We start from the raw sequence: 26,361 nt of genomic DNA on the forward strand, positions 1-26,361 counted from the left end.
CCAATTAATAAAAACGATGTAAATTTAAAATAATGCCAATTATATATAATTTAGCGGTACCCCCCTCGAGGGTACCAGTTCCAAAAGACGTGAAATATCACCAAAAAGGGGTTAAAGAAACTACAAAAACTAAAATATATAAATAATAGACTGACCATTATGCCCCATATCGACAGAGGACCACGAGGCCAATAATGGTCATGGAATCGCTGCATTTCAATCGTCATACAAATCATCGCAAGGGCGGAAATATCGAAGAACCAAACCACCCTTCCATTCTCCGATAGATCAACCAATGCAGAGGATTTGCATGCCGGTGGTCCTTATGCAGCGAGAAATAATCTATAGAACAGACAGCACTCTTGATCAGAGCCACACCACTGACATAATGCAAGCTTAACCAGCTTATATAATAGAAAGGAGAAGAATACTACTGGCTGATGTTTTTTATTTTAAATATCATATTTATTTTAATTATCAGATATAATTAGGCTTCATGTGGAGGATGTGCATTTGCTGCCTCTAATGATAGCTTCATATTCATATTTATTTATTTTTATTACTTTTGCCTAACTTTTACATCACATTATATATATATATATATATATACAGGGTGATTCACTACCAGTGCGACAAACTTGCAGGAGGTGTAGGGGGCACAACGACGAATCGGAATCACATAGCATTGCAGGGTCTGAAATGCCTTCGTCATGCAGTAGAGGATGTTGAACGAGAGGTCGCGTGAACAGCAATCCCACTGGAAGTTTGCGAACTGGTTTCCGAGGCTGTAGGATGGACGAGTATTCAAACATTGAACTGGCCGACATGCACCTCGTGTATGGAGCTGCGGACTGTAATGGGCGCGCCGCTCTGCGCTTGTACCAGGAACGTTTCCCCGTACAGGCGTGCTCCTCATCATACGATTTTCACACGTGTGCACAGAAGGTTACGTGAGACTGGTTGTTTCACGAGAGGTACCATGAATCGAGAGCGAACGACGAGGACGCCAGACAATGAAGAGAATGTCCTACGTCTTGCAGAAGGCAATCCGAGTATGAGTACTTGAGCGATAGGCCAACGATTGGGTATTTCCCAATCCACTGTATGGAGGATACTGTCAACAAACCAAATGAGTTCATACCATCTGCAACGCATCCAATCATTGGAGCCTGCGGATTATCCACTCCGGAGGACTTTTGCTACTTGGTTTCTTCAACAGAAACGGTTCGCAAATGCTGACTTCCAGCGGGATCGCTGTTCACGCGACCTCCCGTTCAACGTCCTCTACCGCATGACGAAGGCATTTCGGACCCTGCAATGCTATGTGATTCCGATTCGTCTTTGTGCCCCCTACACCTTCTGCAAGTTTGTCGCACTGGTAGTGAATCACCCTGTATATATAAAAGTTGTATTGATATTAAATTAAATGCATCAATGGATGTGAAAGTTACACAAAGTGCCAGTAACTATGAGGGTGAGGAAAGTAGAAAAAGAAGAGGTAGATTAATGAAAGGTGAAAGAATGTTAATATCCTAGAGGTTATGATGAATTAAGTAAATTAAGGACTGAATTGCCAAGCTAATATAAAGTGGGGGAACTGTGAAGTAAAATTAGTACAACAAAATACTAATAAAATGCAAATATAAATAAAATGAAAATGGTATAGCTGTCATCAGATATGGGGGGAGAACATTTTTAGTAAATGGTCTAATATAGGTAATGCAAAAATTCTTGATATGTGATGTCAGCTGAAATAAATATTGATACATGATCAGGTATTTCATCAGGAGACTACACCTGACCATGTATCAGGAACTGCATTTCTATACTCTTCCATAGTAGTAGAAGAAAAGTGAAAGGCCAAAAAGGAATGAAAATGAAATTAGCACTTTCTAATACAGTATGGACAAGGTAGTCCCAACACAGTGCAATTTATTTAGTTAAAAATAAGTATCGAGTTGGGATAAAAATGGTTAATATCAATATGTTTAATATAAGCATCAAGTTGGGATAAAAATGTTTAATATAAATATGTGGAATTTAGTGTAGGATTTCATTTTATATAGATAAGAAATCAATGTATTTTAAAAATAGATTTGGAACAAGCAAATGGTATAGGGGTGAGGTATTAAATTGAGGATGGGGAAGGGAAAAAGGAGTATTTTAAATAAATAAAGATGAAAAATAGCAATAGAAGTAGGATAATAGGAATGTTCGTTTCACCCTCGTATTGCACTAATAGTTTAATGAACAGGAAGATCTTTAGAATTAGACAGCAGAAAGATAAAAAAGCATATAAAAAGTTATTAAATAACACTTAGCTTGCTGGGGTTGTGAAACTCAACTTTGTAGTAAGGGCGTTGGCATTTGTAATCATTAATCATTAGTATAAAAGGGAACTAATACCAAATGCTTGTATTGAAAGGAAAAATATGTGTTGAAACATGCCGAGAAACGAATCTAAAATGAAACCGAAAGTATGATAAGACAGTGAAATGTACGATACCTGGAGTATTTCAAGGGAAAATGAGCTGGCAGGAAAAATAAAGGCGGGGAGCTGGGAGCTGAAATGCACAAATTCAGTAGAGTAGATGAATGCATGCAGGCTTCAACCAAATGAGCAATATATCTAAATGAGAAAGCAATTTATAGCAGCGAAGCAGACTTAATTGTAAGCTGAGAAGAAATTCAAAATAGCGGGAAAATAGAGACCTCTATGGTCGTATTTAGAATATAAGTGCATGGAGATAATTTATAATTAGCATTGAGAAAAGAAAAAGAAACTTGGTTGGAATAGTATGGCTTTACAGTGATACAGTCATACAAAATTAAACATTACCGTAATATATAAAGAATTATACGGTGGCAAAAAACATACACACGTAGGCCAAATAATGAGGCTACATTATAATAAGCTGAAAAGTAGTATCAGAGTATGGTAAATAAGAATCATCAAATATTTTGAGAAATAAATAATTAATAATTATAATCTATCCAAATTTGCATAAAAGTACATCCAAGGAAAAAGAACTGGTTTAAATCCAACGAAATAATATGGTGACTTAAGATCCAAAGGTGATGCAGTTATGGATCTGATTATAAATGAACATGACTTAAAGGAACATGAAAAAAATGCAGTTCCTGATACATGCTGAGGTGTAGTCCCCTGATGAAATACCTGATCACGTATCAATATTTATTTCAGCTGATATCAGATCAAGCATTTTTGCATTAGACCATTTTCTAAAAATGTTTTCATCCCCCCATATCTGATGACAGCTATACCATTTTCATTTTATTTGCATTTTATTAGTATTTTGTTGTACTAATTTTACTTCACAGACCCCCCAATTTATATTGGCTTGGCAATTCAGGACTTAATTTACTTAATTCATCATAACCTCTAGGGTATTAACATTCTTTCACCTTTCACTAATCTACTATCCCTTCTTTTTCTACTTTCCTCACCTTTATAGTTACTGGCACTTTGTGTAATTTTTCACATCCATTTATGCATACTTAATTTAATTTAATATTGATACAATTTATATATACTCTTGCATCCTTAAATGCTGCTTTGTGCTTCTAGGTGCATTTGTGAATGCAACATTAATTAATTTATTAATCTTGGATTCACTGAAACCATTTCATCAACTGTATACCTCTTTTCTATGCAACTCTTTAAACATTACCTTTAAAAGCTACATGGAATACCCATTTATATATATATAATGTGTGGATTATAAAATAAATAAAGTGTCTGTGAAAATGGAAATGAAAACTACACACAGTGCCTGAACTAAGAGAAGTTTAAGATATAGTCGAAGTGAAGTGGAAGTGAAGTAGTGGTTAAATAGGTGAAAGAATTTGAAAAACCTATTACAAAAATGAACTGGAACTGAGGAAGCAAACAAAAAAAAAAATAAATAAATAATAATAATAAATAACAAAGAAATAAATAAGTAAATAGCACCGTATTCAGATATGGGAGGGCAATTTTAACAAGAGGTCGAATCAGGGGATGGCAAATATGCAAAATCTGAATATAGTAGATGAAAATGTGATACATAGCCAGGGTGTATGCAGGAAATAGTCAGCTGCACGTTTTGGAGCATTAGACATATAACTTTTGTTATTTTCCTTCTTAAAAATTTTATATTACTATTATATATATACACAGGCAGTTCTCACTTTACGAATTTCCGGGTTTACGAGTTTTTGTTTTTTTTTCAAAGAACCAGGTATCAACAAATCAAAAATATGAACATTAGTTGCAAAAAATGATTGTTAAACATTAAACATTCATTTGCCATGAGGTGAGTTAAACTCTGGCAGTGAGCTAGATGATTTTGTAATAACTGAGAGGAAAGTGGAGGAGAAATTGTTGAAGATAAACATAAAAAAGCACCCGGGGTGGATGGGATCTTCATAATTAAGCTCTCATAATTATGGCTTCTTTTGACTCAGGGGAGGTACCCATGGCCTGGAGATGTGCAAATGTGACCCAAATTCACAAAGGAGGATAAAAGAGCGACACAAGTAATTATAGACCTGTTAGTTTAACTTCTGTTCCAGGAAAATTAATGGAGGCACTGGTTAAAGAAGCACTGCAGGATCATCTAGACAAGACTTCAGTTATAGCTCAGACACAGCATGGTTTTATTAAGGAGAAGTCTTGCCTGACCAGTTTGATTGGATACTATGATGTGGTCACAAAAGGAACTGGATGCAGGGAATAACTTTGATATCATATATTTGGATCTTAGAAAGGATTTTGATACTGTTGCACATGGAAGACTGCTGAACAAATTGGAGCAGTGTGGCATTGGAGGCAAATTGCTGCTATGGATAAAGGGATGGTTGAGTGGAAGAAGACAGAGAGTGGTTATCAATGGACACTGCTCTTCGTGGACTAATGTTATTAGTGGAGTCCCTCATGGTTCATTGTTGGGTCCATTATTGTTTTCTGTATTTATAAATGATATTGATGATGGTATATCAAGCTTAATGTCCATGTTTGCAGACGATACGAAGATTGGCAAGGTTGTTAAGGACACTACTGATGCTATGCTGCTGCAACAGGATCTGGAAAGGTTGAGCAGATGGGCTGAGAGGTGGCAAATGAAGTTTAACATTGACAAATGTAAAGTACTACATATAGGAAGCAGTAACCCAGAGTAACGTATCAACTCTGTGGTACTACACTGACAGTGGTAGAGAAGGAAAAGGACCTGGTAGTAATTGTGCAGGCAGATATGAAGTTTTCTAACAGTGCAGATGGGCTGCAAGAGTAGCTCATGGTGTCTTGTCAATGATATACAGGAATTTTTCTAGCAGAGATAAGGAGATGATTAACCCCTTGTATTAGGCAATGGTCAGGCCACACCTTGAGTACTGTATACAGGTCTGGAGGCCTCATTTTAAGAAGGATGTACAGCTGTTGGAATGAGTACAGAGAAGGACAACAAGATTAGTGAATAGAACAAAGGGTTGCTCTTACGAAGAAAGGCTTAAGTTTTGCAGATTGCAGTGTTCGGAGACTAGGCACCTGCGACTGATCTGATTGAGGTGTATAAAGCCTTGAATGTGGTGAGCATGCTCAATGCTGACGGGATTCTTTCTCTTGCACAGAATATTCACCTGAGAGGACATAATTTCAAATTGAGGAAAGACAGATGTAGGATAGATGTGCAGAAGTTTGCCTTTAGCCAGCGGGTAGTTGGTTGGTGGAACAGACTTCCATCATTTGTTGTGGAAGTTGATAGCCTACATAAATTTAAAGCTGAGCTGGACAGGTATTTGGAACGAACGGAGGAGTGAAATGGGAGTGTTTTTTTTTTTTTTTTTTGGCTGATGCTGCATAAGCTTGCTTTCTTGCATCATATGCCTGTTCTAATGCTAATGAATACTGCATTTGAAACCACACGTGTAACTATACAATACAATGTATCCAGTTTTACGATATTAATCTGTTCCAGAGACACCACTGTGTTGCGAAAATATCATAATGTGAACCCAATAACACGTTATTTTTGATAATTCGTTCCACGACCTCGGAAGTTGAAATTTTCACTATATAACCCTCTAAAAGGTTGTTTTTATAGCGTAAATTGTATTAGTTACAAATTCAAATCATTAAAATGCACTACACTTTCATCGTTATCATAATTTATGTTCTGTTATAAGAACCAATTTTGAATGGCTTTGTGATTTTTTTCTAAAGCACATTTCTGGAGGTCACGACCATAAAACAATAAGAACAATTTGCATTTTCGGTTTATTGGGCTTTTCTGTTACTGCAAGCAATTATAAATAGGTAGTAAACTCGATATTGCATTTGAGAAAATACCAATAGCTGGAATTGTGTGGTTTTTTACGTTGGTGAAACGTGTTTCTCCTTTACTGAAATCTTCAATTGTATAAAAAAACATAAATAAATTTTCAGAATCTTCTCTTCATTATTTTTTTTTTTTTTAAGCTTCGGAAACTTGTTACTCTGCGCAAATTGTGTTAGTTGCAATTTGTGCGTTCCGTTAAAAAAATGCCTATACGTGCAATCGTGAAATTTATAATTAAAAGAGAAGATTATCTTGGAAATAAACACCTCTTGAAGCATTTCTGAAGAATACAGCTCCTTGTGCAACAAGCCAATGAGTGCCAAGCCAATAATAAGAATAATAAGTGATCAACGAGTGTGCATTAGTCGATGATGAAGAATAAACATTCTTTAAAATTTGTAAGTCATAAATAATTTCTTTATTATTATAATTTGCTTGATTTTACCGGCTACGTTTTAATTTCTCTTGATAAATCAATCATAGTTTAAATATAAACTAATTAACTAACTAATTTCATTGTTTAAAATGTAATCACTATTTTTAACTTTGTCTATGGGAAATAAATTCCTGCTTTATGAGCGTGCACTAGGAATGAATTAACTCATAAAGTCGAGAACTACCTGTATATATATATATGTGTGTGTGTGTGTGTGTGTGTGTGTGTAATATTGATAAAAATAATCAGGTTACTGAATGACAAAGCAAGCAAAGTATTAAAACAAAAAATACAGAAACAGAGACCCTGTTTATTGTGGTGGCTCCTACAGTTTTAGCTGCCAACCCCTTGGAGAAGTAGTTAAAGCCCTAGGAGCCACTACTTTAGGTAACATCATTCTTTAAAATATATATATATATATATATATATACACATTGTCCATCACATTGCCTTTCACGACTACTAACTTACAAATACGTATATATATATATATATATATATATATATATATATATATATATATATATATTATGTACAATAAAAGTTAGGCAAAAGTAATAAAAATAAATAAATATGGCTATGTAGCTATCATTAGAGGCAGCAAATGCACATCCTCCACATGATGCCTAATTATATCTGACAATTAAAATAATTATGATATTTAAAATAAAAACATCAGCCAGTAGTACGGCAATAATACAGAGCGAAACAAAACGCAAAATAATAAAATAAACAAACAGGGAAGGGAAAATAGCGATAATAGGACAAAAAGGTAGTCGATAATCCCCTATATAATTTAGTCAATTAAATCATTAAACCCAATTAATAAAAAATTTGTAAATTTAAAATAATGCCAATTATAAATAATTTAGCGGTACCCCCCTAGAAGGTACCAGTTCCAAAAAACGTGAAATATCACCAAAAAAGGGTTAAAGAAACTACCAAAAAAAAAACTAAAATATCAAAATAATAGACTGACCATCATGCCCCATATCGACAGAGGACCACGAGGCCAATAATGGTCATGGAATCGCTGCATTTCAATCGTCATACAAATCATCGCAAAGGCAAAAATATCGAAGAACCAAACCACCCTTCCATTCTCCGATAGATAAACCAATGCAGAGGATTTGCATGCCGGTGGTCCTTATGCAGCGAAAAATAAACTATAGAACAGACAACACTCTTGATCAGAGCCACACCACTGACATAATGCAAGCTTAACCAGCTTATATAATAGAAAGGAAAAGAAAAGAATAGATGGCGGCACAGGCGCTGCTTAAATGCTGCTGATGTTTTTATTTTAAATATCATATTTATTTTAATTGTCAGATATATATATATATATATATATATGTGTGTGTGTTACAAATGAAAGTAAAATAAAATAAAAGTAAATATAGATGGAGAAGTTATTAATCACAAAATGCCAAGCCTAGTTGAAGAGAAAAAAAGAGAAAAATAATGTTAAGAACCTAAAAAAAAAAAAAAAAAAAAAAATCATTAAGTAGAATTAAGTCTGAATTAATGCCGAATTAACAGGGTAATCATATGTACAAAAACTGAAAGAAAAAGAGGGGAGGGTAATTGGCATTTTGTGATTAATAACTTCTCCATCTATATTTATTTTTATTTTATTTTACTCTCATTTGTAACACTTATTTATATACATGTATCCTGTTTTGCTGCTTGGCGCATTCAGGTACACATACTGTTTTTCTATTTTTCTCTCTTTTTTTTTTTTTTTTTCCTTTCCACTTCTTCGTTTTCATATTTCATATATATATATATATATGTACACTGTGCTGCCACTTTATTAGGTACACCCCTGCTGTTCACTCAAATGGTTTGTCCCACAACGTTGCAAGTCACAAGACCACAGTTGTGGATATAAATGCAGCAGAACAACCTTTCTAGTATCAGTTAAGCACGCAAACCGTAGCAAGAATGGAGAAAAGGAGTGATGTGATCTAACAGACTTCAAACATGGCATGGTAGTAGGTGCAAGATGTGCTGGACAAAGCATCTCTGAAACGGCAGTTTTCCTGAACTTTATATGCACCACAGTTTCAAGGGTGTATCAAGAATGGTGTAATGAACAGAAAACATCCTCTCAATGGCACTCCTGTGGAAGAAAATCTCTTGTTGATGAGAGAAGTCAGAGGAGGATGGGTAGAATTGTTCAAGCAAACAGACGGGCCACAATGTTGCACATCACATCAGAATGTGATGTGCAACAGACCACTAGTCACACTTTTTTTGCGAATGGGGTACAACAGCCGACGGCCACATCGCATACCTTTGTTATCAATGAAGTACAAGAGAGCACGCCTCCTGTGAGCACAGCAACACCAGCACTGGACTATCAAGGATTGGAAAACAGTTGCTTGGTCTGACTATTCGAAGTTCCTGGTGCATCATATTGATGGAAGGCTCAGAATTTTGCGAAAACAATATGAATCCACGGACCCGTCATGTCTGATGACTACTGTGCAAGGTGGTGGCAGTATTATGGTGTGGGGAATGTTTTCTTGGCACACGTTGGGTCCATTGATACCCATAGATTCATGTCTGAATGCCACAGCCTATCTAAATATCGTTGCTGGCCAAGTGCATCCATTCATGTTGACAGTTTATCCTGGAACCATTCCTATGGAATGGTTCCAGGAACATGACAATGACTTTTCTTTGCTGCAGTGACCTGCTCAGTCCATGTTTCTCAATCCTATTGAACATCTTTGGGATGAGCTGGAAAGTGCTGTTCGCTGCAGGCCTACACCTCCATCGAATCTCAAGAAACTGCGTGACACACTCATGTCTGTATGGTACTCTATTTCTGTACGTTTTCAGCATCTTGTTCAATCCATGCCTAAACAAATTCAGGCTGTTTTGAAGGCTAAAGGATGCTCAACATGCTACTAGGTAGGTGTACCTAATAAAGTAGCAGCATAGTGTATATATATTAGTAATATTAAACTGTTAAGAAGCAAAATAAGCAGAAAAGGGAAAATAACAGAAGTTATTATTATTATTATTATTATTATTATTAGCTATATGGTGCAAGGAAGCCTGAGGCTTATGCTGCACCAGCCAAAAAAAATTCCCAAGTTACCCTGAGAGAGAGAGAGAAGTAGAAGGGAATCATCAAGAAAGAGAAGAATGATGATATCCAGCTCAGGACCCTGGGTGTGCCAAGCCCATACTCACCAGATGTGAGCCCCTGGGGTTATCATATGTATAATGATCCAAAACATGCAGCACAGCAGTAAAGGAAGCAAAAAGGATATAAATAATGTGTGGTTTGTAACATAAATAAAGTGTCTGTGAAAATGGAAATGAAAAATACACAAAGTGCCTGAACTAAGAGGAGTTTAAGGGGTAGTAGAAACTGGACGTGAAGTAGTGGTGAAAAAATGAAAGAATTTAAAAAACCTAGTACAAAAATGAACTGGGACTGAGGAAGCAAACAATATACAAAAATAATTTTATACAAATAAATAAAAAAAATACATAACAAATAAATAAATAACACTGTATTCAGATATGGGAGGGTAATTTTAGCAAGATGTCGAATCAACGGATGGCAAATATGCAAAATCTGAATATAGTAAATGAAAAGCTGATATTAATTTCAAATTCATTCACTTTTTCATCTCTACTTCACTTCCAGTTTCTGCTATCCCTTAAACTTCTCTTGGTTCAGGCATTTTGTGTATTTTTCATTTCCATTTTCAAGACATTTTATTTATGTTACAAACCACACATTATATATATATGTATATATATATGTGTGTGTTTTAAAGGAAGCAACAGTTTAAGATATTATTAATAATAAAAATAATAATAATGGTTTATGTACCTGGGACACTGCTATATGCAGAAAGTACCCAACGACCATAATTACTACATAAGTTGGTAGTCATGAAAGAAGAACAAAGAAGAGTGCACTCTTCTTTGTTCACCATGATAGCGATTTCTGTTCCGTCCGCCCTTTGTTCTCCATACTTAGCGTTACTAGTACCGTAACGTTAGCACATTGCCTTTCACGACTACTAACTTACATACATATATTTATATATATATATGTATACATATATATGTTACCAGTTAGTTAGGCCTTAATTACCGATAATACTTCCCGCCAAAAAAAAAATATTTCACCACCACTCGCAAACCAAAATCTATCGGAATCTTGACCTAATATATCAATATGTGTATAACGTTTAATTGTTCATCCTACAATAACAGTGCATAAATGCAGCATTGTTCGCAGTGGAAAATTTAACAAATATAGAACATTGGAAAAATATATGTATATATATACTTATATTTGAATAATGTTTGAAATAATTGAAAACTGAATCTTTTATAATAAAAATAAAAAGATAAAGCAAACATCAGAGGCAGCAAAAAGCATATTCCTCTACATGATGCTTGAAATATAAAAGTAAAGTAAATTATAAAGTAAAATACATACATATATATATATATATATATATATATACATACATATATATATATATATATATATATATATGAATGCAGTATATACTTATATGCAACTGCATATATTTAAAAAAAAAGTTAAAAAAGCACTTTTTTTAAACTATGAATAGTAGTATAGTGGATTCCGGTTATTTGGGCCACCATTTAATCAAGTCAGCCATTTAGTTGGGGCAAATCTTAAAAAACAGAACCCAGTCGAGAAAATAGCCAGGGTTTGCTTTGCTTAATTGGGACAACATGCCATTTAATCGGGGCAGGAGACTGCAGCACTGCAGATTAACCTATGATGGTCTCCAACCATACCATGTGGTTCGGTCAGATTTCTGGAGGTCACAACCATAAAACAATAAAAACAATTAGCAGTCACCTGTTTATTGGGCTTTTCTGTTAGTGCAGTCTCTCACAAACGGATAGTAAATTCGGTCTTATTGAATTTGTGATAATACCGACAGCTGGAATTCTTTGGGTTATTATGGTGAAATGTGTTTACACTTCTATGGAATCTTCAATCATATAAAAAAAAATTAATTTTCAGAATCTTCTCTTCATTCCTAATTTTAAAGCTTCATAACTTGTTACTCCATTCTCACTTGCACGTATCGTGTTACTTGCAATTTGTGTGTGCCGTGTTCTTTGTTATTTATTTCTTATCTTTTTACTGTTTTAAATTTTAACCCCCACCCACAAATGTCAGTGAAAAGAAATGTCAACTAGTTAGTATGTGCATATTACAGTACATATTAATTATTCTGATTATCATGTATATTCTTCCGATTTTCCCATATCATTTAATTTTTTAATTGGTAAGGTAATGAAGGGTAAATTTGTGCTTAATATATCTTTACTTTTATAGCCTGTGGATAATATTCCTCCTATTTTCACTAATTAGAATCGCTGTTTAATAGAATTAAATGTGATTACAATGACCGGTGCTTACTACACATGGCGTAATGAACGGTACTTTACTATGGTGAGTCCATCGTAATATGATTTGATTGTACAGTGAACCAATTGTAAAGCGGGGGTCCATTGTATTTTTAACTATTTACGTGAAACTTTGGATAATTGGGGAAGCTGCTTAATCGGGCCAAAATGCACTAGTCCTGATGTGCCCAAATAACCAGAATCGACTGAACTATTATTATTGTTTTGCTTTCAGTTCTAATTAAGCTTTCTTTTTTTTATTTTTTTTTTACTTAATTTATAACTACCACTGTTTTCTTTGTTTCATGTATAGGGAGATCAGGGAAAGGATGGAGTTGATGGAAGCTCTGGGAAACCTGGCCCTCCAGTAAATATTATTTGAATATTTTTGTAAGAAATTAGTACTATAATAAAATTGCAGCATCTTAAATTTAATTACCACAAATTAATTATTTAAATTTAATTACAGTAGATCTCTAATTACTCATGTTTTGATTATCTGCTTTGAAGATTATCAGCAGAACTTTTAGAATCCATGACATTCATAATAGCAGTAAACACTGAAGTTTGTGTTGTCTCTCTCATCTATTAAGTTGGGTGAAATCTGGATAGAAACTGTATAGTGTTTTGTACTTGACTGAATTTTTACATTTTCATCAACCTTCCTGCTTTCAGGGCTGTTCTCGGTTATAGATATGGGTCCATACTCTCAAGGTTTTCCACTTCTTTTTCCTGACAAAAACTTTTTACATCCATTTTCTGCAGTGGAATCTAGTATCAGCAGCAACTCAATGCTCAGGAAGAAGGCATCAGAAGTTTTGAAACAGTAATCCGACCACGTAAAAGAAGAAAAGAAATCTCGCAGGTCATCTCATGTTTCATTCTTGTAATGCCAAGTGACACGAGGTTGGGAATAGCCATGAGATAAAGGCTCCATTGGAGAAGAGACAATCATGAAGTTGTGATCAGAGGTGCCTAATGGACCACTCACTTTGACCTTGTACTTAGAAGGGTTGTTTCTGAGAAAAAGATCAAGCATGTTGGCTGTATGGTTAGGATTGTCCAGTATTCTTGTAGGTAAATGAACAGTCTGTGCAAGGTCATTAGTAATTGCTAAAGCTTCAGCATCTCGACCAGCTGGGTCGGTGTGACTAGAAAACGGAAGCCAGCTGTAGTTGTGAATGTTAAAATCACTAAGGAAAATTACCTTAATGTTAGGAAAGTTGGACTGGAGAAAGTCAAGTTGCAAAGAGAGGAAGTCAAAGAGCTCCAAGTGATTAGTGCAGTTGGGAGAACGGTAGAAACAACAGATGAATTTGACACAATGAGGTAGAGAGATTTTAAGCCAGAGAAGATCGAAAAGAGGAGATTCCAAATTACCAAGTCTCTGACAGGGAATATCGGAATGGACATATGCAGATGTACCATCTTTCATTTGAAAGGAATCATACAGCGAATAATTTGGGCAACTGAGATAAGCAGCAGTTGAATCAACTGATAATTGAGATTCTGTCAGAAAAAGTACATGGGGTTTGGAAGACTGCAAGTGGAAATGGACATCACTGAGATTAGAATTGAGACCACGTATATTTTTGAAATGAACTAGGATATGTTTGGGAGGTTTAAATCTTTTTGCAGATAAGCTTACTCTATTAGTTTGACAATTCGTAGTGTATTCAATAGTAAGAAAAAGTGGGGGGACACGCTGTATGAAATTTTTAATGAAACATTTAATGAAATGTAATGAAATTTTTGGATATTGCGTACACATGGTAAGAATATACCCAGATCCTTGACATAACGTGGCCTCGACAATGCCCTCCCCCCACATACACACTACTCGGACTCCCTACAGTCACTATCTGGCAGAGTAGAGTTAGCAAGATTATGCACTAGCTGATCCGGAAGCCTCCTAAAGAGTTACTAATAGGTTTGGTCTGGTGTACTAACTAGCGGCCGGCCTGTGAACACCGTTTTAGAGCTGTACCCTTGAAATGTAAGGAAGATTGGATCTCACCATGATGTTCATCATAACCTCAAAAGTCATCAGTCATGCTGCATGATGGAAGAAGTTGGGAAGGGTTGACCGGAACTTAGCTCTTGAGACTAAACATGGGTTCCACCACTTCAAGCCTCCTATAAGCAAAGTGGTGGTATTGCACCAGTTGATGAGAGTCATCTACCACCTAGTATTGAGAGTCATCTACCACCTGTTGATGAGAGAGTCATCTACCACCTATATGTCTGGTAACACAGATGGGCAGCATTCCTCCATGTGGTGTGGGTGCCACACCTCAACCCCTGCTTACGTTGGTTCACACCTGAGTGTTCACCCACAGTGTGCTTGTGCATGGAGGTTATACCCAGGATTACTAACAGTCCCACCATCGTGAAGGTGCAAGCAGAGGATTTGGCTGTCACAGACTGTCCGGACTTCGCCGAAATTGGGTCCACTTGACTTGAATGTGACCCGAATATCAGTTCCATCAGCATTTTAGACTTCCAGGTAGCAAGCACAGCGTGTCTGGCCTATCTGAAAGAATGTCTGTGACAACCTCAAGGACCAAGGATCTTATTTTAGTTAAAAATGAAACTCAGGTATTTCTTTTTTATATATAGTATGAGTATTAGCAGTGGCAAATGGTACAAGAAAGCAACCTTATACAACAACAGCAAAAAATAATATAAAATAAATTTCCTATTTCACTTATACATTCCCTCCGATAGTTTGTCTAGCTCTTCTTGAATTTATTTAAACTATCCATTTTAACAACTGATGGAAGTTTGTTCCAGCAATCAACCACTCACTGGTAAAGGCAAATTTCTGCACGTCTATTCTGCAACCATCCTTCCACAATTTAAATTTATACCCCTCATGCATAATCTGAGCAAGAGGAAAAATTCCATCAGCATTGAGCTTGCTCAGTCCATTCAAAGCTTTAAACACTTCAGTCAGATCACCTTGCAGGTGCCCAGTCTCCAGGTGCCATAATCTTCAGAACTGAAGCCTTTCATGGTAATAGCACCCCTTTGTTCCCCTCACCAATCTCATTACCCTTCTGTGTACCTAATCCAGCAGTTCTACATTCTTCCTAAAATGAGGCCTCCAAACCTGTATGCAGTACTTAAGATGTGGCCTGACCATTGCCTTATATAATGGAATAATCACCTTATCCCTGCTTGCAAAATTCCTGTATATTATTGACAAAATCCATGAACTGCCTTGGCAGCCTGTCTGCACTGCTCAGAGAACTTCATATCTAATTGCACAATTACATCCGGGTCTTTTTCATTTTCTACTTTGTGTAGTACCATACAATCAGTACATTATTCTGGAGTTACTGAAACCCATATGGAGTACCTTGCATTTGTCAATGTTAAACTTCAACTGCCATTTCTCAGCCCATCTGACTAATTTTTCAAAATCTTGTTGCTGCAGCATTCCCTCATTACTGTCATTAACCACCATACCAACCTTTGTATCATTGGCAAACTTAGACAATAAACCTGATATAACCTCATCAATATCATTAGTAAATTTAGTAAATATACGAAACAACAATGGGCCTAATGCCAAACCCCTCGGGACTCCACTAATAACATTAGCATTAGCATTAGTAGAGGCATTTGATGCAAGAAAGCAAGCTTATGCAGCATCAGCCAAAAAAAAAAAAAAAAAAAAAAAAGTAACATAAATAAATAAAAATAACCACTTCCACTTCACCCCTCTGTTCGTTCGAAATACCTGTCCAGCTGAGCCTTAAACTTATTTAGGCTATCAACTTCCACGACAAGGGATGGAAGTCTGTTCCACCCACCAACCACACGCTGGCTAAAGGCAAATTTCCGCACATCTATCCTACATCTGTCTTTCCTCAATTTGAATTTATGCCCTCTCAGGTGATTTTTCTGAGCTAGAGGAAGAATCCCATCAGCATTGAGCATGCTCAAACCATTCAAGGCTTTGTACACCTCTATCAGATCACCCCGCTGGTGCCTAGTTTCCAGACACTGTAATTTGCAAAACTTAAGCCTTTCTTCGTAAGAGAACCCCTTTGTCCCATTCACCAATCTAGTTGCCCTTCTCTGTACTCGTTCCAGCAGCTCTACATCCTTCCTGAAATGAGGCCTCCAGGCCTGTATACAGTACTCTAGGTGTGGCCTGACCATTGCCTTATACAAGGGAATAATCACCTCCTTATCCCTGCTAGAAAAATTCCTATATATCATTGACAATACACCATGAGCTACTCTTGCAGCTCGTCTGCACTGCTCAGAGAACTTCATATCTGCCTGCACCACCACCCCCAGGTCCCTTTCATTCTCTACCACTGTCAGTGTAGTACCACAGAGTTGATACGTTGCTCTGGGGTTGCTGTTTCCCATATGTAGTACTTTACATTTGTCAATGTTAAACTTCATTTGCCACCTCGAAGCCCATCTGCTCAACCTTTCCAAATCCTGTTGCAGCAGCATAGTGTCAGTAGTGTCCTTGACAACCCTGCCAACCTTCGTATCGTCTGCAAACTTGGACATTAAGCCTGATATACCATCATCAATATCATTTATAAATACAGAAAACAATAAAGGCCTCAATACTGAACCCTGAGGGACTCCACTAATAACATTAGTCCACGATGAGCAGTGTCCATTGATTACCACTCTCTGTCTTCTCCCCCTCAACCACCCCTTTATCCATAGCAGCAACTTGCCTCCAATGCCACACTGCTCCAATTTGTGCAGCAGTCTTCCATGTGCAACAGTATCAAAAGCCTTTCTAAGATCCAAGTATATAATATCAAAGTTATTCCCTGCATCCAGTTCTTTTGTGACTGCATCATAGTATCCAATCAAATTGGTCAGGCAAGACTTCCCCTTAACAAAACCATGCTGTGTCCTAGCTATAACTGAAGTCTTGTCTAGATGATCCTGCAGTGCTTCTTTCACCAGTGCCTCCATTAATTTTCCGGGAACAGAAGTTAAACTCACAGGTCTATAATTACTTGTGTCAGCCTTTGATCCCCCTTTGTGAATTGGGGTCACATTTGCACATCTCCAGTGAATGGGTACCTCCCCTGAGTCCAAGGAAGCTCTCCTAATTATGGCTAAGGGTTTGCTTACCTCCTTTGCTGCCTCCTTTAATATAACTGGATAGATCCCATCCACCCCAGGTGCCTTTCTTGTGTTTATCTTCAACAATTTCTCCTCCACTTTGCTCTCAGTTATTACAAGATTCTCTAGCTTACTGCTAGAGTTGAATACACCTCTGGCATTCCCCTCGCTGAATAACTCCTCATGTGTGAATGTCGATGCAAAATATTCATTTAGTTTGTTAGCTACCCGAGCAGGGTCATCAACAGTTGACCCATCGATCTCAAGTGGACCAATCTGATTCATCCCCTTCCTTCTAGAGTTTACATAAGTAAAGAACTCTTTGCTGTTTTTCTTCGCATCCCTTGCCAAGGATCTCTCGTAATCTGCCTTCGCCTGCCTAACCTCCTTTGTAACTTGGTTACAGATCAACTTGTATCTATCATAGGCGTCCGTGTCACGTGTTAATTTGTATGTATCCCATGCATTTTTCTTCTCTGCCATATGCCTCATTAGTTCATCTGACAACCATTTAGGCCTAAACCTTGAACAATATTTCTTAGTTGGTATGTAAAGCCTAGTAGCTTCCACGATAAGTTCTTTGACTGCTTCCCATTTTGAATTTGCTGTTGGCAATATCATCAGTTGATCCCACTGTATAGAATTTAAATACTGTCTCAGTCCATTGTAGTCGCCTTTACGAAAGCAATACCCCTTCCCTTTACCCCTAATGGTAGTTACCTCTTTGAGTAACTCCCACTTCAGCACACTGTGATCACTGCCACCAAGTGGTTCATTTATCTGCAGATTCTTAATGCATGAAGAATCACTACTGATAATCAAATCAAGAGTATTACTCCCTCTAGTTGCCTCCCGAACATGCTGATGTAGAAAACAATCATCCAATAAATCCACAAAAGCCTTGCTACTGTGTGAGTGACCAGCCCCCAAATTCCAGTCAATATCTGGGAAATTAAAATCCCCCATTATAAGACTCTCTGATTTACTGGCCCACTCTATTTCTCCGAACAGTTTCTTATTATACTCATCAGAGTCATTAGGCCTGTAGCACACTCCTACTCTCAATTTTGATCTCCCAATGCTTATGTCACACCAAACTGACTCGACACTGCACTGTCCAGCGATGTCGACTGGCTTCACTTCCTTGTATTTTATGTGTTTTTTAACTAATAGCATAACCCCTCCTCCCTTCCTATCCTGTCTATCCTTTCTGTAGACATTGTACTCCCCAAATTCCAGTTCTGCATTTCTTATATCTGTGTGACACCACGTCTCTGAAATCCCCACAATATCTGCCTTTGATGTTTTGAGCAATACCTCAAATTCATCAAATTTACTTACTAAACTCCTAGCATTGGTGTACACACAAGTATACATGCACCTGTTCTTTTTCTTAGCTACCCTAACACAACCCATGTGTTTACTTGTACCCCAATGATTCCCAGCAGTCTCTGAAATATCCTGCATCTTATTTTCCAGGCTGCGGCTCATTCCAATAGAAGCAGTGCAAGAATCACTTTCACCTCTGCCAGTGGCTACTGTTAATCTATTAGTCCTTGTATCCCCCCAATCTAGCAGTTTTCCGACCCACCTAACATTGCCTCGATAGCATCAGCAAACATTCTTGCACCCTTTCTATTTAATTGTATCCCATCCCTGTAGAAGCAGTCTCTCCTGTTAACAAGTACAGACCAGGCTGAAAAAAATTCTACCCCTTGAGCCCTGCACAATCTTTCCAGGGCCGAATTGATTGACAGGGCTCTCATCATATACTCCCTCCTATCGTGTCTGGGCAGAATTGCAGACACTTTCAATTTCAACCCTAATTCACGGCTTTTTTTCATCAGTGACCTGTACTTGTCAAGTAATTCCGCCGGTCTCCTACTCTTAATGTCATTAGTGCCAACGTGTACAACTATATCACCTTTTGTGCCCTTAAAAGATGATATCCACTCTACAACGTCATCAACTTTTGCCCCTGGCAGACATACCCTGACCTTTCTGCATCCTCTGTATTTGGTGGTCACTAGTCCATGTGTCATTAGTCCATGAAGAGCAGTGTCCATTAATTACCACTCTCTGTCCTTTCCCACTCAACCATCATTTTATGTATAGAAGTAACTTACTCTTAATGCCAGGGTGTCTCCATAGCCAGGTAGGCAGGAGCAGCAATGCGTAGCGCACACTTCTTGATTAGACCAAGGTTCGAGCCCGTGACCACCAAATACAGAGGATGCAGAAAGGTCAGGGAATGACCACTGAATATCCCTGGAGAAATATGGCCTTAGTTGCTAATGCTCCTAAAAACCAAAAAAAAAAAACAAAAAAACAACAACATCTTAATGCCAGACTGCTCCATTTTGTGCAGTATCTTTTATGTGCAACAGTATCAAAAGCCCTCCTGCACTTCAAGTATATAATATCAAAATTATTTTTTGCATCCAATCCTTTTGTGACTACATGGTAGTATCCCATCAAATTGGTCAGACAAGAATTCCCCTTAAAAAAACCTATGCTGTCTGAAGTATAACTGCAGTTCTATCTAGATGTTACCGCATTACTTCTTTAACCAGTGATTCCATTTCTTTCTCTGGAACAGCAGTTAAGCTAAAGGTCTGTAATAATTTATATCACCCTTTGATTCCCCTTTGTGAGTTGGGGATACATTTGCACATCTCCAGTCTCTGGGACTTCCCCTGAATCCAAAGATGCTCCCATAAGTATGGCTAAGGTTTTTCTTACATCCTTTGTTTCCTCCCTTATTATAATTGAATAGATGCCATCAATCTCATGTGCCTCCCCTATATTTAACTTCAATAATTTCTCTTCCACTTTCTTCTTAGTTATTGCAAAATAATTTAGTGCCCTGTTAAAGTTTGATAAACTTCTGACCTCCACTTCCCATTTCACAGTGGGATTTTTTTTTTATTTTTTTATTTTAGCTTATGTTTAAGTTTGCATTTTTGCATCTTTAATGCTGCGGCTATTAATACTAATACTAATTCTAATATTTCTAAATGATGTGCTTTACTTATAATAAGTTCATACTGCTGTATAATATAATGTACTTCCCTGGTAAATTTTGCTGCTGTATCAATTATTTTCCATATTGTTGCACTTTTTTCCTTAACTTTTATCCAACAGTATAATGTAGATAAAATAGAAATACTTTTATCTAATATAGTTACATCATTGTTTTCCATTAAAATTATTACTATAATTAATACTAGGTGCCTACAAGGGGCTCTGATTGAAGTGTTTAAGGCCTTGAAAAGATTGAATAAGCTCAATGTTGATGGCATTATTCCTCTTGCTAAAACTACACATGCAAGGGGATATAAATTCAAATTGAGGAAGGATGGATGTAGGATAGATGTTCAGAGATTTTTCTTTATCCAGTGGGTGGTTAATTGTTTGAACCAGCTTCCATCTTTTGTTATGGAAGTGGGTTGTTTGAATAAATTCATGGAAGAACAAAGTAGACAAATTATTGGATTGGATTCTTGGACTACTATTAGACCGCAAACTAAATTTCCAAGCACACATCACTTATTTGAGAACTTCTTGTATAAAGCATTTGAATATACTTCGAGCAGTCTCATTTATATCATGGGGAGCTGATCGGTATACTTTGCTGCATCTTTATAGAAGTTTAATACATTCACAGTTAGATTATGGTTGTCCAGTGTATGACTCTGCCAGGAGCACTACTTTAAAACTGCTAAATATGATCCATCACAGTGCTCTGAAGACTGCGCTGGGAGCTTTCAGGATTTCTCCGATCCAAAGTCTATATATTGAAGTGCATGATCCCCCATTACACCTGCATAGAAAAACACTACTGCTCTACTACGCTGCTAAGATCCAGAGTCTACTATCACACCCAAGTTGGGAGTATCTTTATAATACTCATTGGGAATCCTTCTATGAGAGCAAGCCAAATGAAAATAGACCTGCCTCACTCAGGATCAAAGAGCTTGTTCAGACTTGGAATGTCAATTTAAATGAAATTTTCCAAGACACAACTACATCTGTTGCTCCTTTGACACATGTGTCTGTCTCTCAAGATATACACTTCCTCCTGTAGGGGAAAAATATTATACCTCCCTGCAATATCAGACAGTTACATTCAGCTCATGCTACTATGAACAACCATGCCTGTAAAATTTATACGGATGGTTCCAAAACTGAGAGTATGGTAGGTGTTGCAGCAGTTTTTCCTTTATGTACACGTTCAGCCACACTGCCACTTGCTTGCAGCATCTTCACAGCTGAATTATATGCCATTAACTTAGTGCTTAGTAAGATTATTGAGCTTTCCATCTCATCTGCCATAATTTAAACAGATTCTCTTAGTGCTGTCTCTGCCATAAGGAAGAATTTCTCCTCTTATCATCCTACATTGAAACAGATTTATTCCCAGCTATTTGCTTGCAGTGTGTGTGTCCAATCAGTCAATCAGTTTTTGCTGGATCCCTGGCCATTCAGGCATTCCGGGAAATGAAAGTGCTGACTTTGCCGCTAAACATCCTCAACCCGCTCTCTCACAACATCCTCAGGTTCCTTACTCTGAGTAAGAAATGCAAAGTGTGCTACAATAAATGGTCACAGACCTGGAAAAGTGACATTAACAATAAACTTGACCAGATAAAAGAAGATCCAAAGCTGTGGCTCTCTGGCTTCCAACAAAACAGACGAGAGGAAGTGGTACTGGCAAGACTCAGAATTGGACACACTCATCATACTCATCTCTTTCTATTATTGGGAGAAAACCCACCACCATGCTCATCCTGTCAAATGCAACTTACGGTCTGTCATTTTCTGGTTGATTGTCCTTTACATTCAACCATCCGGTCAAACACTTTTCAGTCACTCTCCAAGTTGAATATATCACCTGATTTATCTCATTTCTTAGGAAATGAAGCAAATATTGAAGAACTTTTATTATATCTAAAACATATTGGCTTGTACAGAAGCATATAATTTAACCTCTCTCTCTCTCTCTTACAATATGCTTTTTGTGAATTAATGATGAACAGACACAATTTGGCCTTAGTAGCCCTTGTGTGTTGTTAAACCAAATAATAACAACAACAGCATATTGGATTGGATGGGCAGATGACATGTGAAGGGTTTTTGTTTTGGGTTTTTTCTTTTTTTTTTTTTTTTTTTTTTTTGGCTTAAGCTTTGCAAGCTTGCTTTCTTGTTTTTCTTTTACTGTAAACCAGTACATTTTTTGCATAGCTGGCCTTTGGAAATAATTCACTATACTGAACTTTCCATCAGAACCATTTTGAGCAAACAAACAAACAAATAATCCTTACAAATTACTAATAATAGTAATTTGTAACTCACCTTACAAAGTATACTTTGTATACTTTGTAAGGTGAGTATACTTACAAAATAAGGTGAGTATACTTACAAAATTACAAAGTATACTTACAAAATCCCCTTACAAAGTATACTTTGTAAGGGGATTTTGCTGTACACATCAGATGATTTTCATATAAACTTGTATACAGTTAATATGTACATGTATGTTAATTGACTAGAAAAATTGTACAAATTATTTTTGATAGAAATAAAATTTTTGTTTTTTTTTATATCTATATAAAGATATTGACACATTTTTCAGACTGAATTCAACACAGCACCTGACAAGAGAGAAGAGAGAAGTTTTTGGGTTTTGTTTACTCTTCTTCTAATCTTTAATGTTTCTTCAAGTCAAATTAGCATAACTTGGAAGTTGCCATTTTGTAAATCACTATGTACATGACTAGCATGTATATTATGGTAATTAATAAGTAGCAAAAATTTTTGTTTCCTATATGATAAACAATATTAATTTCTTGGAAAAAAGTTTTTCAATAGCGATTATTTTTAAAACTGTTCTCAAATTATTCAAGTTGTTGAACAATAATAAATTATTCAATTTTACACACCATTGCCTGTTTTACAGCAAATTGTTTGTGGATTCACTTACCATTTATAGTAATTTGTTCAAAAATTATTATTTTATTATTTATTAAATTATTATTTATCCACTCAAGTTACACAACCTTTTTAGGGTCCACCAGGAGAATCTGGAATTATGGGTCCCCCGGGCACAGTTGGAAAGCCTGTAAGTTTTCTAATTTTAAGCATTGAGTAAAGTGTAATTGATTAAGTGTAATTCTTTCTTAGAGTACTCCATTTAATGATCTATCAATTTTTTAGTGTTGTAATCTATTAAGGTTAATATATGATTAACCTTAATAGATCTTCCAATCTTTTAAAATTATGCAATTTTTAAAAGGATTTCTTTTGAGAATAACATGTAAAAAGTCTTTAATGCTAATTTTTTCTTATATTGCTAATGTGCAAGAATATTAATAAAATATTCAGACTATTAAATTAATATGAGATTTATTGTGTACTATAAAATATTCATTGTGCAATGCCAAAACCTTTCTGCTTTCATTAAAACTGATTTAGGGTCCTCCAGGAGCTCCAGGTAAGCAGGGGGAGATTGGATTGCCAGGAGAGAAAGGAGAAAGTGGTACTCTGGGACCTGTTGGCGATCAAGGTGCACCTGGACCTCCAGTAAGTAAATTTTAAGCATAAAATTTATTAAATTGAATAACTGTCAAATACAATTAAATTAAATTAAGATTTAATTCAAAATTAATGTACACATTCTTCGCTTTTTTTTTTACTTTAATAATTTTAAGGCAGCCATTGCAAAATTATTGTTGTTTTATAAGGAATTCTATAAATATTCTAATGTAAATAATAAAGCAGTATAATTTCGTGTAAAATTTAATATAGAACATTAAAGCATTTAAATTACTGTCAAAATAAAATAAAGCCAAATTCACTAGAGATAAAGTTTAGGTAGCATTCATTTAGCAGCTGAAGATGAATATCATCAGACTAGGAAGAAAAATGCTTAAATGATATTGATAGTTGATACTGAGTAGGTGATAAACCAAAAATCCCTGAGAATATCTGGTTCATTACTTAATCACTCATAGGATCTAGTTCATGGCACTCTAGTCCATTCAGTCCTGTATTCTGTCTGTAAAAGTTGGAGTCTGTGGATCTATTTGTATGATGTGTGGTCTGAAAAACCCTTACGGGTTGTCAGGCCATACATCATGCAAATAGATCCACAGACTCGTAGAGGGGACCCATCTGAGATTAATTTCAAAAGGCTGTAAGAATTCCCCAAATCTCCAATGGGATTTGAACAAGAACAGCCCCAGATGAGGAATGCCAATCAGAATGCTGAGTTGGCCCCAGAGGCGCCAACTCAGTGTTCTGATGGGCATCTATGAGAGCCTGAGGTGTAGGGTAAATGCCCTCGAAGAAATTAATATGAGGGGCCCATCAAGCTCTCAGCTGCCCAGCTCAATGGCAGAGTTCACTCCTGTACATCAGGAAACACAGAAGCAATCTCCAAGGAAGAATGCACTGGTCCCAAAGGAACTAGTTATTGTTGATGACTATTGTCAGGGAGACAGGAAATATACTATGCAAGAAGGATAGTAGTATTTGCAGTGGCATTTGATGCAAGAAAGCAAGTGTATGAGCTTATGCAGCATCAGCCAAAAAAAAAAAAAAAAAAATCACACCATTCCCTCCAAATGCCTGTCCAGTTCCTCCTTAAATTTATTCAACCTATCAACTTCCACAACGACAGATGGAAGTTTGTTCCAGCAATTAACCACCCGCTGGCTAAAGGCAAATTTCCGCACATCTAATCTACATCTGTCTTTTCTTAATTTGAATTTATGCCCCCTTAAGTTCGTAATCTGAACAAGTGGAAGGATCCCATCAGAATTCAGCATGCTCAACCCATTCAAGACCTTATACACCTCAATCAGATCACTGCGCAGGCGTCTAGTCTCCATCCACTGCAATTTGCAGAACTTAAGAACAGAACCAGGGTATGTCTGCCAGGGGCAAAAGTTGATGACGTTGTAGAACAGATATCATCTTTTAAGGGCACAAAAGGTGATATTGTTGTACATGTTGGAACAAATGACATTAAGAGTAAGAAATCTACAGATTTACTCAACAAGTACAGCTCAATGTTGAAAAAAAGTCGCGAGTTAGGGGTGAATGTGAAAATGTCCGCAATTCTGCCGAGACGTGATCTGCCCGAAATCCTTGACAAAGGATACAAAGAAAAACAGCAAAGAGTTCTTTACTTATGTAAACTCTAGAGGAAAGGGATGAATCAGATTGGACCACTTAACATGGATGGGTTGACTATTGATGATCATGCTTAGATACCTGATAAACTGAATGAGTAATTTGCATTTAAATTAACACACGAGGAGTTATTCAGTGAGGGGAGTTTCAGAAATTTATCAAACTCAAACAGGGATCTAAGTGATTTTGTAATAACTGGGAGCAAAGTGGAGGAGAAATTGTTGAAGTTAAACATAAAAAAAGGAACCTGGGGTGGATGCGATCTATCCAGTTATATTAAAGGAGGCAGCAAAGGAAGTAAGCAAACCCTTAGCCATAATTATTCCTTGGACTCAGGGGAGATCCCCATGGACTGGAGGTGTGCAAATTTATCACCAATTCAGAAAGGGGATTCAAAAGCTGACACAACTAACTATAGACCTGTTAATTTAACTTGTGTTCGGGGAAAATAATGGAATCACTGGTTAAAGAAGCATTACAGGATCATCTAGACAAGACTGCAGTAATAGTTAAGACACAGCATGGGTTTGTTAAAGGGAGGTCTTGTTTGACAAATTTGATTGGATACTCTGATGTAGTCACAAAGGAACTGAATGCCAAAAATAATTTTGATATCGTATACTTGGATTTCAGGAAAGCTTTTGATACTGTTGCACGTGGAAGACTGTTCTACAAATTGGAGAGATATGGCATTAAGGGTAAGTTGCTACAATGGATAAAGGGATAGTTGAGTGGGAGAAAACAGAGAATAGTAATCAATGGACACTGGTCTTCGTGGACAAATGTTATTAATGGAGTTCTCCAGGGTTTGGTGTTGGGCCCAGTGTTGTTTTGTATATTTATCAATGA

The 26,361-nt window shown here is 36.6% G+C and overlaps 1 protein-coding gene across 1 annotated transcript in view; it reads left to right on the forward strand.

Moving 5' to 3' along the window:
* LOC150089465 (uncharacterized) overlaps window positions 1-26,361 on the forward strand; it is a 1,372,165-nt gene that overhangs the window by 1,133,237 nt on the left and 212,567 nt on the right. The window contains exons 50-52 of the mRNA XM_090389992.1: window positions 12,518-12,571; window positions 23,384-23,437; window positions 23,791-23,898. Of these exons, the coding sequence (XP_090246118.1) occupies window positions 12,518-12,571; window positions 23,384-23,437; window positions 23,791-23,898 (216 nt within the window). The remainder of the gene's footprint in view (window positions 1-12,517; window positions 12,572-23,383; window positions 23,438-23,790; window positions 23,899-26,361) is intronic.

This window comes from Mastigoproctus giganteus, chromosome 2, assembly GCF_048544385.1.
Source record: "Mastigoproctus giganteus isolate SK-2022 chromosome 2, ASM4854438v1, whole genome shotgun sequence".
In the NCBI taxonomy this organism is placed as follows: Eukaryota; Metazoa; Arthropoda; class Arachnida; order Uropygi; family Thelyphonidae; genus Mastigoproctus; species Mastigoproctus giganteus.